The sequence below is a fragment of the Geotrypetes seraphini genome, chromosome 7 (genome assembly GCF_902459505.1).
Source record: "Geotrypetes seraphini chromosome 7, aGeoSer1.1, whole genome shotgun sequence".
Taxonomy (NCBI): Eukaryota; Metazoa; Chordata; class Amphibia; order Gymnophiona; family Dermophiidae; genus Geotrypetes; species Geotrypetes seraphini.
Genome location: NC_047090.1, coordinates 1,706,496 through 1,720,664, shown reverse-complemented (window position 1 = coordinate 1,720,664; position 14,169 = coordinate 1,706,496). Strand labels below are relative to the sequence as shown.

General features: G+C 40.7%; 1 protein-coding gene across 1 annotated transcript in view; it reads left to right on the top strand.

The window, feature by feature from the left end:
* The window catches only part of SLC17A8 (solute carrier family 17 member 8), a 62,792-nt gene that overhangs the window by 34,948 nt on the left and 13,675 nt on the right, over nucleotides 1–14,169 (top strand). Inside the window, exons 6-7 of the mRNA XM_033953026.1 lie at nucleotides 4,227–4,313; nucleotides 12,749–12,888. Of these exons, the coding sequence (XP_033808917.1) occupies nucleotides 4,227–4,313; nucleotides 12,749–12,888 (227 nt within the window). The remainder of the gene's footprint in view (nucleotides 1–4,226; nucleotides 4,314–12,748; nucleotides 12,889–14,169) is intronic.

Sequence of the window (14,169 nt, the reverse complement as noted above, 5' to 3'; positions counted from 1 at the left end):
TCCAAGTACTCATTTAGGCCACTTTTTAGATCTTTTTTTTGATTATGAGCCCCTTACTTTCTAATGCACAGGTGTCAAAGTCAGTCCTTGAGGGCCGCAATCCAGCCTTGTTTTCAGGATTTCCCCAATGAATATGCATGAGATCTATTAGCATACAATGAAAGCAGTGCATGCAAATAGATCCCATGCACATTCATTGGGGAAATCCTGAAAACCCGACTGGATTGCGGCCCTCGAGGACCGAGTTTGACATCCCTGTTCTAATGCATCGCATTGCGATCATCTTACTCCTTTATATCTTCATTTTCATTGGCTTCCAATTCAGTTTCGTATAAAATTTAAAATTTTTATTTTGACTTTAAAATCAATTCATCTTTATTGTTCAACAAGAGCTTTACACGCTTTGAATGACCAACGTTTTCATCTCCCTTCTCCACGTTTAATTCACTTTGCACAGAGAGAGCATTTTTACAGTCTTTCACCTTCTCTTTGGAATTCTCTTCCATCTTCTGTGTGTCTTGACCTTACATACTCAAGATTCAGAACTTTACTAAAAACGCATCTCTTTGAACAGGATTTTTCAATTCAGTTGGATGGCTCTGATATGGTTCGGATTTACTAGCATTGCTGCCTTCAATTTTTAAAACTTTTTAAAAAAAATTTTGTCTTAATTTAATTTTTATTTAATCTTTTTTTTCTTTTGTTTTGTTTTTGAGAAATAATTTTATTGTATGTTTTATAAATTTTGTAAACCGCTCTGTTATTGTATAAGGAAGGGTGGTATAATAAAATAAATAAACCAGGTTTCCACATGGAAGGAAGATAATCACCAATGGGAGAAAGATAATCACCAATGGGAGGAAGATAATCACCAATGGGAGGAAGATAATCGCCAAGGGGAGGAAGATAATCACCAAATGGGAGAAAGATAATCACCAAACGGGAGGAAGATAATCGCCAATGGGAGGAAGATAATCACCAAATGGGAGGAAGATAATCACCAATGGAAGGAAGATAATCACCAACGGAAGGAAGATAATCACCAAATGGGAGAAAGATAATCACCAAATGGGAGAAAGATAATCACCAAATGGGAGGAAGATAATCACCAGTGGGAGAAAGATAATCACCAATTCCCAGAAATTTGACTATGTCACCCCTCTTTTGCAAAAAAGCACACTGGGTGCAAATCTCAAACAGGATCACTTATAAAATAGCGCTCTTAACATTTAAAGACCAAATGACAAACACTCCCAGTTTCATTGACAAACTCCTCATTCCACATAATCCATCCCGTACGCTACGCTCCACATCACAAAACCTACTGACAGTTCCATCATTGAAAGTAATTAATACACGTCGTAATACATCATTCACAGGTACAGTCCCCACCATATGGAACTCACTTCCCGCCTTCTTAAGAGAGGAAAACAACACAGATAAATTCAAGAGATCTCTAAAGTGTTTTCTTTATAAAGACACCTTCAATTCCTAAAATTCGACCCCTTGCTCACAACTCTGACTCATTAGTCCTTCCTCTCCTTTCCTACATGTTCCCCTCCATTCATGTTATCCTTATTTGTTTCCTTTCCTTTTTAAATTGTAGTTCTCCCTTTTTTCCTCATGTTCCAGTACGTGATTTGTGTTTTATGTCCTTTGTTATGATTTTAATGATTATTTTGTTTCTCCCAAATCACTTAGAATTTTATGAAAAGCGATCAAACAAATTTTTAATAAACTTGAAACTAAGTACGGAGGAAAGAAGTGTACACAAATATTAAAGAAGGCATCCTTCAAAAGAAAAGTTTTGATTGGTTTTAAATCTTTGCAGGGAGGTCTATAGGCATAGGTGGGATGACAAAGATTCCATAAAGTGGTACAGATAACAGAAAAGATTGAATTTCGAGTATAGTCGTATGAAATCTGTCTTGATGTAGGACCCACCATGAATGGAGTGGTTGATAAGGGATTAGGTGTTGTGCTACAAAGAGAGGATAACCAGTGTCTTGCATTTTAAATACAAGTAGTACGATTTGATATGCTATTCTATGGGTGATAGGTAGCCAGTGCATTCGCTTCAGGAGGGGGAGTTATGTTATGAAATCATCAGGAACCTGTTATCTTGATAGCAGTATTTTTGAGGAGCTGGATATGGGTTACAATAATATTCTATAATAGAATCCCAGATACCGTCATAGAATAGATTTGTCCATGTAGGAATGCCATGCTGTGTGTGGCACAGTGCTTAGAGCTACAGCCTCAGCACCCTGAGGTTGCGGGTTCAAATCCCATGCTGCTCCTTGTGACCCTGGGCAAGTCACTTAATCCCCCAATAAGCTAAAACAAAATCAGAAAAAAATGCAGAGAAAAAAGACCTCATTTAAAATTACCAATCAAGACATTTGCAAAGATTAGCATTTTCTTATCATCAGTCTAAAAAAAAATATTACATTTAGAGGTCAAAAATTGAAACAAATTCCCTTTAACAGAAAGGAAAAAAAAAAAAGTAACATTGTTTGCTTCACCATCCTATATAGAATATCTTCAAATACAATGTAAATTCTTCATTGTCCAAGCACCAATAAACTTATCTGTGAAAGTTAGTATTTTGTGCCAAGTGAAGAAACTGTAAATATCCCAACAATGAATTCCTAAGAACATAAGAACTGCCATACTGAGACAGACCAATGGTTCGTCAAGTCCAGTATCATGTTTCACAACGTTGGCCAATCCTGGTCACAAGTACCTGGCAAAATCCTGGGGAGTAAAACAGATTATATGCTGCTTAACATAGGAATAAGCAATGGATTTCCTCAAGACATTTCAATAATGTTTTATGGACTTTTGTTTTAGGAAATGATCCAAACCTTTTTTAAACCCTGCTAAGCTAACCGATTTCATACATTCTCCAGCAACAAATATTTTCTCCAGTACAAACTGAAACAGCTTAGGCGCCATTTACGGAATTGCGGATAGGTGCCTAGAATGTAGGCCAGGTTTTAAAGGCCTACATTTCAGGTACCTAAGTTTTAGGAGTATCACGCTTATGGCGCCTAAGTCACGCTCTATTCATAGAAACTCCTACTTAGACATTGGGCACCGCTAGGCATCTATCTGGTGCATATCGCCCAATTTTTTTTGCCAATTATTGAGGCTATTAGGTATTTTGCCAATTAACCTCCTTTACTAATACATAGCGCGGGTTTTAGCGCTAGCAGTGGCAATAACTGCTCCGACACTCATAGAAATTATATGAGCGTCGGAGCAGTTGCCGGCGCTAAAACCCACGCTAGGTGTTAATAAAGGAGGGGATAAGTTAGGCACCCTTTATAGAATAAGCCCCTATCTGAACACGTCAGTCAGCTTTTTAAGTGACTGCTGCAAAATTAAGGAATGCGATGCCAGGTGCTTGCAATTTAGATCATTTTCAAACATTACTTAAAGCCCAGTTATTTGTTCAGGCTTTTGTCAGTTAAGTATTTTTTGTAAAATTATAAGGGTCAGATTTATGTTCACAGAGAGTATGGAGGATTTGTCATGTAAATGGAGATTGGCATGTTATGTTGGAACTCGCCTAGGTTTTAGGCGAGATATACATTATAAAATCAATCAATCATACGAAGTAGCTTCATCACATGCCTGCTAGTCCTAGTATTTCTGGAAAGAGACTCACATTTACCCTTTCCACTCCACTCCGTATTTTATAGAATTCTATCAAGTCTCCCCTGAGCCATCTCTTCTCCAAGCCGAAGAGCCTTTCCTCACAGGGAAGTCGTGCCATTACTTTGATCATTTTTGTCGCCCTTCTCTGTACCTTTTCAGTTAGGTTGCACTTTTTGGACTAGGAGGATATAAAGTGTTCAATAAATGGATTGTTATTTTATGAGATGTCGGAATGACTATCCTTCAAGTTTCAAGTTTGTTTAAATTTTAATATACCGACCATCAATGTGCACCTGGCCGGTTTACAAAGCTTAAAAATGTTAAAATAAATTTTAGAAGGGGGGTAGGAGGAGAAAATGTGAACATTAAATAGAGAAATTACGATTACGAACATGACTTTGAAAGTAAGGAGGGAGGAAAAGTTAATAATTACGTCATTAAAACAAATTAATTAAGGAGAAGAGGGGGGGCAGAATAAAACATCAGGAAAGGGGATCGCTTCTTAAAAGCGGTTTATTTAATATACTGCTCTGCTGTTCATTCTGTCTTGTTTTTGTCTTTAGGTTCTTATGCTGGGGCAGTGATCGCCATGCCACTTGCAGGGGTGTTGGTACAGTATATAGGATGGCCTTCAGTCTTTTACATTTACGGTGAGTTTCTTTACTGAACTGTATTATTTGGTGACTTCCATTGTAAAACAGTTCCACTCTTTCCCTATGGCCAGTTAAAAGCCCATCTCTTCGCGAGTGCTTTCGACTCCTAACTCCTCTCACCTTGGTTTCTGCATCCCCAACCCTATATGTCATGTCTGTCCAAGTTAGAGTGTAAGCTCTACCGAGCAGGGACTGTCTATAAATGTCAATACCTCAAACATCTCAGAAATAAAAGATATCAACAATAAATTGGACGCAATAAATGACTGGCTTTACACAAATAAACTCTCCCTCAACATCGACAAATCCTGCGGCCTTCTACTTCCTATTAAAAACAGCGAGACTTTATCAGGAAAGATTTTTTATTAAATCCATTCCTATAAAAATGGAAACAAAAATAAAAATACTGGGAGTTATCATCGATAAGGATCTTACTTTCCATGATCACATCAGCTCGGTAGTAAAAATTTGCTTCTTTAAACTTCTCCTCATTCGCTCCCTAACTTCGATTCTAGACACAGATGCAATTAAAATTCTGGTTCATTCCTTAGTTATTTCCCACCTTGATTACTGTAACTCTCTTTACAACGGACTCCCCCAAAAAGAAATCCGACGCTTACAATTAATCCAAAATACGGCAATAAAACTCATCTACAAAATAGGCAAATATGATCCTGTCACCCCACTTTTGAAAGAAGCACATTGGCTCCCTATCACACATCGTATCATCTATAAAACCATCCTGCTGACCTTTAAAATAAAACTCTCTCACCAGCCCTCAGATCTTGATAAGCTTCTCATCCCTCAATGCCCAACACGTACACTGAGGTCAGCAGATCAGAAGCTCTTGGTAATTCCTTCCATATAAGATTTCTTTTACACCAGGAAAATAAATTTCGCACTAGTCGCCCCAACATTGTGGAATGCTCTGCCACATCAACTCCGACTCCAACAACAACTTGATCAATTCAAGATAAGCCTGAAGACTTTTTTTATTTCGTGACGCTTTTTACCTGTGCTTAGAGCATATCTTTTTTACTCAACCAACTGCTTTTATAAAGCGACCCCACCCCATATGTTTTACCCTATTCCCTCTTTTCCTTCTTCTTCTAATTATGTAACTTTTCCACTCCTTTCCCTCTTAACCTCACTTTCAAGTCCGTCCAGTTAATGTCCTTAATGTACACTTTTATTATCTTTTTTTAAATATTTATTATCTTTACCTCTTTTTAAATATTTTATTGGAAACTGGCCAGATACTTGTTGATGGTCGGTATATTAAAAGTCAATAAACTTGAAACTTGTCAAAATGTACAGCACTGTGTACGCCTGTCAGTGCTCTATAAGTGATAAGTAGTAGTAGCAGTACTGAGCCCACAAATCAGGAAAAATTCTGGGACATGAGCCCAAATCTTCTGCAGCTGACAGATCAGTCTTATGACTTCATGCTATAACTTTCCCAGTTCTAAATGGCAGTGGTGACAACCCAGTTCTTTCTCTATTTTGGAATTTGCAAAACAATTTGCTAGAGCAGTATTCCCCCCAGTCCCGCCCTAACCACCCAAGTTTTCAGGATTTCCACAAAGAATATGCAAGAGACAGATGTGTGTACAAACTGAAACCATGCCTATTCATGGTGGCATTCCTTGGAAACCTAACCAGCTAAGTGTCCCCAGGGGCGGGTTTTGGAAACATTGCACTCTAAGGGCCTGATTCTGTAAATGGCACCTAAGTCATAGGCACTGGTCCGCGCAGTTGTCAATCAACCGCTAGGTGTTCTTTATAGAATCATGCTTAGTGGCGCTTAGGTGTCCTTAGGCATTGCTCGGGGTCCGAGAGGTAGGCACTGGTTTTACTTGGCCTATTTTACTGGTGCCTATCTCAAGTATTTATTTTATTTATTAAAAACTTTATATACCCCCTGCAGTCACAGCAGTTTCCCCAATGAACATACATAGAACAAAGGGACCCTCGACCACCAGAGGGCATCCGCTGAAGATCCAGAAAGTACTTCTTCACCGAAAGAGTGGTGGATTAGTGGAACAGACTCCCACTGCAGGTGGTTGAGGCCAGCAGCGTGACGGATTTTAAGAGTAGATGGGATGCTCACGTGGGAGCTTTAAGGGAGTAAATTCGGTAGCGAATCCTTGGAATGGGCAGACTTGGTGGGCTATAGCCCTTTCCTGCCACTATGTTTCTAAAACAATACAAATCACTTTCCAATATAATGTCAAAACACTTAAGAAATAGGACCTATAAATTCTTCAATAACATATTTGATACGGTGTTATCAAAGTACCCATACAATGTTAGGAAAGACAAATCAAAAGAATGCGTCTACAAACAGCTTGGTTTTCAACATCTTCTTAAGAACATAGAACATAAGAAGTTGCCTCCACTGGGTCAGACCAGAGGTCCATCCTGCCCAGCGGTCCACTCCCGCGGTGGCCCATCAGGTCCGCGACCTGTGAAGTGGTTTCTGCCTACTTCTATAACCTACCTCAAGTTCTATCTGTACCCCTCTATCCCCTTATCCTCCAGGAACCTATCCAAACCTTCCTTGAACCCCTGTACAGAGGTCTGGCCTATCACATCCTCCGGAAGCGCGTTCCATGTGTCCACCACCCTCCGGGTAAAAAAGAACCTCCTAGCATTTGTTCTAAACCTGTCCCCTTTCAATTTCTTCGAGTGTCCCCTAGTGCTTGTGGCTCCCCACAGTTTGAAGAATCTGTCCCTGTCTACTTTTTCTATGCCCTTCAGGATCTTGAAGGTTTCTATCATGTCTCCTCTAAGTCTCCGCTTCTCCAGGGAGAACAGCCCCAACTTTTTTAGTCTGTCAGTATATGAGAGATTTTCCATACCCTTTATCAGCTTAGTTGCTCTTTTCTGGACTCCCTCAAGTACTGCCATGTCCTTCTTGAGGTACGGCGACCAGTACTGGACACAGTATTCCAGATGCGGGCGCACCATTGCACGATATAGTGGCAGGATGACTTCCTTCGTCCTGGTCGTGATACCCTTCTTAATAAGAACATAAGAACATAAGAACATAAGAAGTTGCCTCCACTGGGTCAGACCGAGGTCCATCTCGCCCAGCGGTCCGCTCCCGCGGCGGCCCATCAGGTCTGCGACCTGTGAAGTGGTTTCTGCCTATTTCTATAACCTACCTCAAGTTATATCTGTACCCCTCTATCTCCTTATCCTCCAGGAACCTATCTAAACCCTCCTTGAACCCCTGTACAGAGTTCTGGCCTATCACATTCTCCGGAAGCGCGTTCCATGTGTCCACCACCCTCTGGGTAAAAAAGAACTTCCTAGCATTTGTTCTAAACCTGTCCCCTTTCAATTTCTCCGAGTGACCCCTAGTGCTTGTGGCTCCCCACAGTTTGAAGAATCTGTCCTTATTCACTTTCTCTATGCCCTTTAGGATTTTGAAGGTTTCTATCAAGTCCCCTCTAAGTCTCCTCTTCTCCAGGGAGAACAGCCCCAGCATTTTTAACCTGTCAGCGTATGAAAAATTTTCCATACCTTTTTCATACGCTGACGATAATGATCTGCACATAATCTTATTGCCCAGTAAGCTTGTTCCAATATGACATTCCAGCGCTGGAAAACATTTGACGCTGAGTTGCCACATATCTCACACTGTCTAGTTTCATTTTCCCCTCAGAACACAATGCTCTGGGAAGCTTATAAACATCCCAGAGAAACTGAAACCAAAAAATGGTACAGCTTGATATACATTACATTACAGACTTATATTCCGCCTTTACCTTGCACTTCTAAGCGGACATATCCAGGAAGTTACAATTCAAGGGATGTATGCAGATCAGGCGTAGAATAGAGGGGATAGCTGGGGTTTTCTAGGAAGTTATAATTGGATGAAGCTTGCATAATAGGTGCCGGAATTTACAAATTTAGGAGAAGGTTTAGGCTTGGTTGCTTGTTAGGTTCGGTTGGGGGGTTGTATAGTTTTTTTGAACAGTAGGGTTTTGATTTCCTTTCGGAATGATTTAAAGTCGATAGTTGTTGACAGCAGATTGGAGATAAAGGGGTCCAGTTTCGCTGCCTGCGTTGCTAGGAGGCCGTCATACATCTTCTTTCGCTGAGTTCCCTAGAGTGGGGGATAGGCGAATAGGTTCTTGGTAGCCAGTGCAAACTTTTCAGTATGGGAGTTATATGTGCACAGGGCAGGATTAACCCAATAGGCCCAGTAGGCACGTGCCTAGGGCCCGAAATGGTCAGGGGGGCCCGATGAAGGAGGACATCAACATTGTTTTTTCCAAATGGCGACGGGCCCCCCTCCAGCACTGATCGGCAACATGCCTCCCCCCCCATCGAAGGAAAGTAAGACAAGCAAGCAACGTGGGTAAGAAAGGCAACAGGAACTGTAATTTTGCAAGTGGTGCTGCTTGCCCAAAGCTTCCGTCTGACGCAGCTTCCTGTTTCCGCCTGGGCGCATGGTGGGGTGGGGCGGGGCAGGGGGGGGCCCAGTGTACTTTTGTGCCTAGGGGCCCTCGACAAATTAATCCTGCCCTGTATGTGCATCTAAGTTTACCAATTCTCCATGCCTACTTTTCAAGTAGACATCGTTGGGCATCAAAGGGCAACTCGACTTAGGCATCGCCAGGCTCTGCACAGATAACCATGTGCAATCTTAATAAACAATAACACAAAGTTTGGTTTTTTAATGGTGTGGTCAATTACCACGACATTTGACCAATTAAAAAACAATTTGGTTGCGCATGGATTTTAGTGAGGCATCACTAGGAGTCCGTGATTAGGGGGCTTAGCGGTGCCTAGCCTAGACATCATTTATAGAATCAGGCCCTAAAAACACTATTACTCTCCATATCCTTCACCTGCTAATATGTACTCTCTGAAATACTAAAACGAAAATGCATGGGGTGGAATAGGCACAAATAACCAGGATGAGCCCAAGAGTCCAAAATGAAGACTCTATATAAAAAATGAAGGTAGGTTATAGGGATAAGATTAGAGGATTAGAGGCAGTTACAAAATTAGTCAGGGACACTGTTCAAGCAATTAGGCCTGATGGGCCGCCGCGGGAGTGGACCGCTGGGCAAGATGGACCTCTGGTCTGCCTCAGCGGAGGCAACTTCTTATGTTCTTAAAATCCAGATGAGTGTATGTACTAAGGACCCAATACAGACCATATTTCGGCAGCCTATACTTTTATCAGGACTCCGTATATCCTGTGCTGCGCTATATAAAATCGTGGACATTTGGATTAAAACCAAGTAGATACGCATTGTAGCAGGAAACTAATGTATTACTGTGGATATCTACTTGGTTTTAATCCAAATGTCCATAATTTTATATAGAAAGGCTAAATGGCCCATCAAGTCTGTCCATCCGCAGTAAACATTATCTCTTCCTTTCTCTAAGGGATCCCACGTGCCTATCCCAGGTTATCTTGAATTCAGACATAGTCTGTCTCTACCACTCTACTGGGAGACTATTCATACATCTACTACCCTTTCTGTAAAAAAGTATTTCTTTAGATTACTCCTGAGCCTTTCACCTCTTAACTTCATCCTGTGCCCTCCCATTCCTGAGCTTCCTTTCCAATGAGACTCGACGCATGCGCATTTACGCCACGTAGGTATTTAAACAACTGTATCATATCTCCCCTTTCCCGCATTTCCTCCAAAGTATACAAATTGAGATCTTTAAGTCTGTCCCCATATGCCTTATGACGAAGACCATGCACCATTTTAGTAGGCTTCTTCTGGACCGACTGCATCCTTTTTATATCTTTTTGATGTTGCGGTCTCCAGAATTGTACACATTATTCTAAATGAGGTCTCACCAGAGACTTATATAGGAGCATCAATACCTCCTTTTTCCTATTGGCCATACCTCTTCCTATGCACCCTAACATCCTTCTAGCTTTCACTGTCACCTTTTCAACCTGTTTGGCCAATCACACCCAAGTCCCGCTCTTCTGTTGTGCACATAAGTTCCTCATCCATTAACTGTACTGTTCCTTTGGATTATTGCAGCCCAAATACATGACCTTGCATTTTTTTTGCATTAAATTTTAGCTGTCAAATTTCAGACCATTCTTCAAGCTTCACTAGGTCTTTCTTCGTGTTATTCACACCATCTGGGGTGTCTACTCTAGTGCAGATTTTGGTATCGTCCACAAAGAGGCAAATCTTACCTGACAGCCCTTCAGCAATATCGTTTATAAAAATGTTAAAAAGTACAGGCCCAAGAACAGAACCTTGAGGCACACCACTGGTAACCTCCCTTTCCTCAGAGCAATCTCCATTGACCACCACCCTCTGTCTTCTTCCATTCAACCAGTTCTTGACCCAGCCTGTCACTTTCGGGCCCATCCTGAAGGCACGTGGTTTATTTATTAAATGCCTATGTGGAACACTGTCAAAGGTTTTGCTAAAATCTAAACACATCAAATCTAGCACACTCCCACTATCCAATTCTCTGGTCACCCAGTCAAAGAAATTGATCAGATTTGTCACCTTTAGTGAATCTATGTTGCCTCTGGTCCTGTAATCAACAGGATTTCAGAAACCATACCATACTCTGTTTTAAAAGTGTTTCCATTAATTTGCTCACTACAGAAGTCAGATTTACCGGCCTGTAATTCCCTACTTCTTCCTTACTTCCACTTTTGTGTAGAGGGACCACATTTGCCCTTCTCCAGTCCTCTGGTACCACACCTGACTTTAGAGAAGCATTGAAAAGGTCAGTCAGCGGAGCCACCAGAACTTCCCCTAAGTTCCTTCAGCACCCTCGGATGTACATCATCCAGCCCCATGCTAACATGCACCAAAAAAAGTTCAGATAGAATAGGCCAACGATTGTTTTCATGGACAAACACCACTTCTTCAGGGTCCACGAACTTTCAAATACCACCGATTCAGTGATCTACTATTCTACTAACTGGTGGCATTTTCTCAACATAAAAAGATTGTGTGCCAGCTTTGTTCCTTTGTTCAAATCACGAAAGTTTTTTATGCCGATGATGCATGGGAGGTAGGGTCGGTTCAATGACCTATCATAATCTGAGGTTTTTTTCTTTCATGATAACAAACGTTTGGCATCTGACTAGTTTATTAGTGGAGAGTTTGCTATAATTTGTGATTTTTGTCCTCCATCCCTCCTGATTTTTGGTCTGTATGTGTGTGTTTATGTTTATGTTCATATGTGTGTGCACACATTTGAAGATTGAATTAGGTTGTGCAATAGTCATCTTGCTGGGTAAGGAGTACTTTTCTGCAGAACTAAACCATCATATTTTTTTAAAGAAGGTTTTATAAAAAAAAGAATTGAATAAGTTTATCATTTTCTTATGGAGCTGATTCGCTAAAAGTATTACTATGGTTGCAGCCTCATCTGTTTAGCATCACCATCTATGCTTCATTAATTCATGCCTTGTTTATTTATCTTCATTTTACTTCAAAAATGTATTATGCACTTCATGCCAAAGCAATCAGAGCATTGTACAAATAAAGTATTAATGAAATCACTTATGAAATCAAAACGAAAGAAGCACAGCGATCAGCATATATCAACTCAATACTGCCTGCTTGTGATATGGATCAGTATGTTGGCGTCCTGATTAATTAAATTTATGATGGGCAGAAGGTCTAACGCAGAGCAGTTTTCACAAACATTAAACTGTGCTGTCTTCTCAGAAACAAATCCTGAAATTCAGACTCAGAGATTGGATTTTAACAATGTAGTGAAGAACAATTTTTGCTTGTCCTGCGGCTTAGAGAGGTGTGTGTATATGTCTGAGTATTGTTATTGTATGTTAATGAATGATGTTAGCGTGTTTGCCATTTAAGCAAAGTATTTCTGATGTTCCTTTGATGCTTGTCTGATGTTTTTCTGATTGTCATTTAATGCTCTTTCTATGTTTTAACATTTTTTTAGACATTGTATTTTTTTTAATTTGTAACTTGATTTTGTTTTTATTGTTGATTTTTTAATTTTTTTTTTATTTGTAGTACTGTGTTCTCCATGTCGAAACATAGTACTGTGTTGGGTTTGGACTGTTCAATTTGGACATTAATAAGCAGTTTTAACAGTATCCTCTGGCTTTGGTTTCAATCATTGGCTTTTTTAGATGGAAGGTCCATTGTCCCACCCCACTTCTATTTTTAACCTTTGCCATTTAAGCAACATATTGAAAAAGCATTAGGAAACTAAGGTGGGGGGGGGGGGATTCATCAATGTGTGCTACTGATAACACGGATTATTTTATCACCAGTTGTGCTGTTTTAACACAAGGTCTTATTGGATAAAATGGGACCCTGTGCTTAAATAGCATGGCTTGTACTAAAATAACCCATGTTAACAATAGCACACATTGACAAATTCCTCCCTAAATCATTTCAAAGAAGTAGCCAAATGAGACATATTTTTCATTGTAACAGGAATCTTTGGGATTCTGTGGTATATCTTCTGGCTGTTACAGGCCTATGAGAGCCCTGCTGTGCATCCAACCATTACGACAGAAGAAAGAACATATATCGAAACGAGTATAGGAGAAGGCGCCAACCTGATTTCTGCTAGCGTATGTATAATTTCATTTTCAAGGATAGAGAGTTTCTTTCCATTTGATGTCTTGTGACCACTAACACTTAAAAAAAAAAAATAATATAGTAAAGGCTACTGATAAAAGCAAGAAAATAATTTGTAGACCTGGGGCACTTTGGGGGCAGATCCCAGACTGAAGTAGGTTGAGGATGGCACTCCACAACCTTGACCCTAGAAGCCATGTTGGGCACAGAGAAAGGAAGCTCTCAAGGCCTTTTTTTTTTTCTCATACTTACCCCTTGAGCAGACAACACAGTTGCTCTTGGAAAAACTCATTGTATAGTCTGAGTAGCTGTTCAGATATTAAGGGGTCTTTAGTGAGGAATGCGCTTATAGTCCGGCTGCCCTGAGTAGGTCTGTTCTTACTATCAGAAGCTAAGCAGGGTCAGGCCTGGCTAGAACCTGGATAGGAGACTCCCTGGGAGCACCAAGTGCACCAAGTGCTGTAGGCTGAAGGGGCCCTATGTTAAGCAGCAGCAACTTAGTGAAACTGCACAGGAGAAGGCAATACAAATTTATACCTGCTCTGAAACATCACAGGGTAGATCCCTCACTGTGTATGCCATGAGTCAGTGGCCAACTAAGTGGCTTAATCCATCCATCTACTGAGGAATGCATTTAAAGCAGGTTCAGATGCAGGTGATCCACAAACAAAGCCTAGCCTCAGGACTGGCTCAAAAGGTTATGGCTTTGTGGATCTGGACTTCTTTTTCCAGCACCCTCAGGCCAGTTCCCTCCTCCCACGCTACTGCCCAGTCCCAACAGGATGCATCTTTGTAGGCTAGCTGCCGTGAGGAGAGAGGACCGGCATCAGTATCAAGCAGCAGTGTAGTAAGGGCCTGCTTTTCTTAAGCATAAAAATACATCCTATAACAGGGGTGGGCAACCTTGATCCTTGAGGGCTGAAGCCCAGTTGGGTTTTCAGGATTTTCCCCAATGAATATACATGAGATCTATTTGCTTGCATTACCTCTCATGCATATTCATTGGAGAAATCTTGAAAACCTGACTGCGTTGTGATATTTGAGGACTGAGGTTGCTCACCTCTATCCTATAGGATATGAGGCGGTTTGTTGCCAGTTGTCCTTTAGAGATCCCTGCAAAAGTCAGTTTCCAAGAAGAACAGTATGGTTTCATTAGTATATTTGTAAGGTAAACTAATGCAGTTGGGGTAATGCATCCTAGGATTATCTCCAGTTGACGAAAAGCTAGGGTTACCAGATGTCTGGATTTCCCTGGACATGTACTCCTGTTGAGA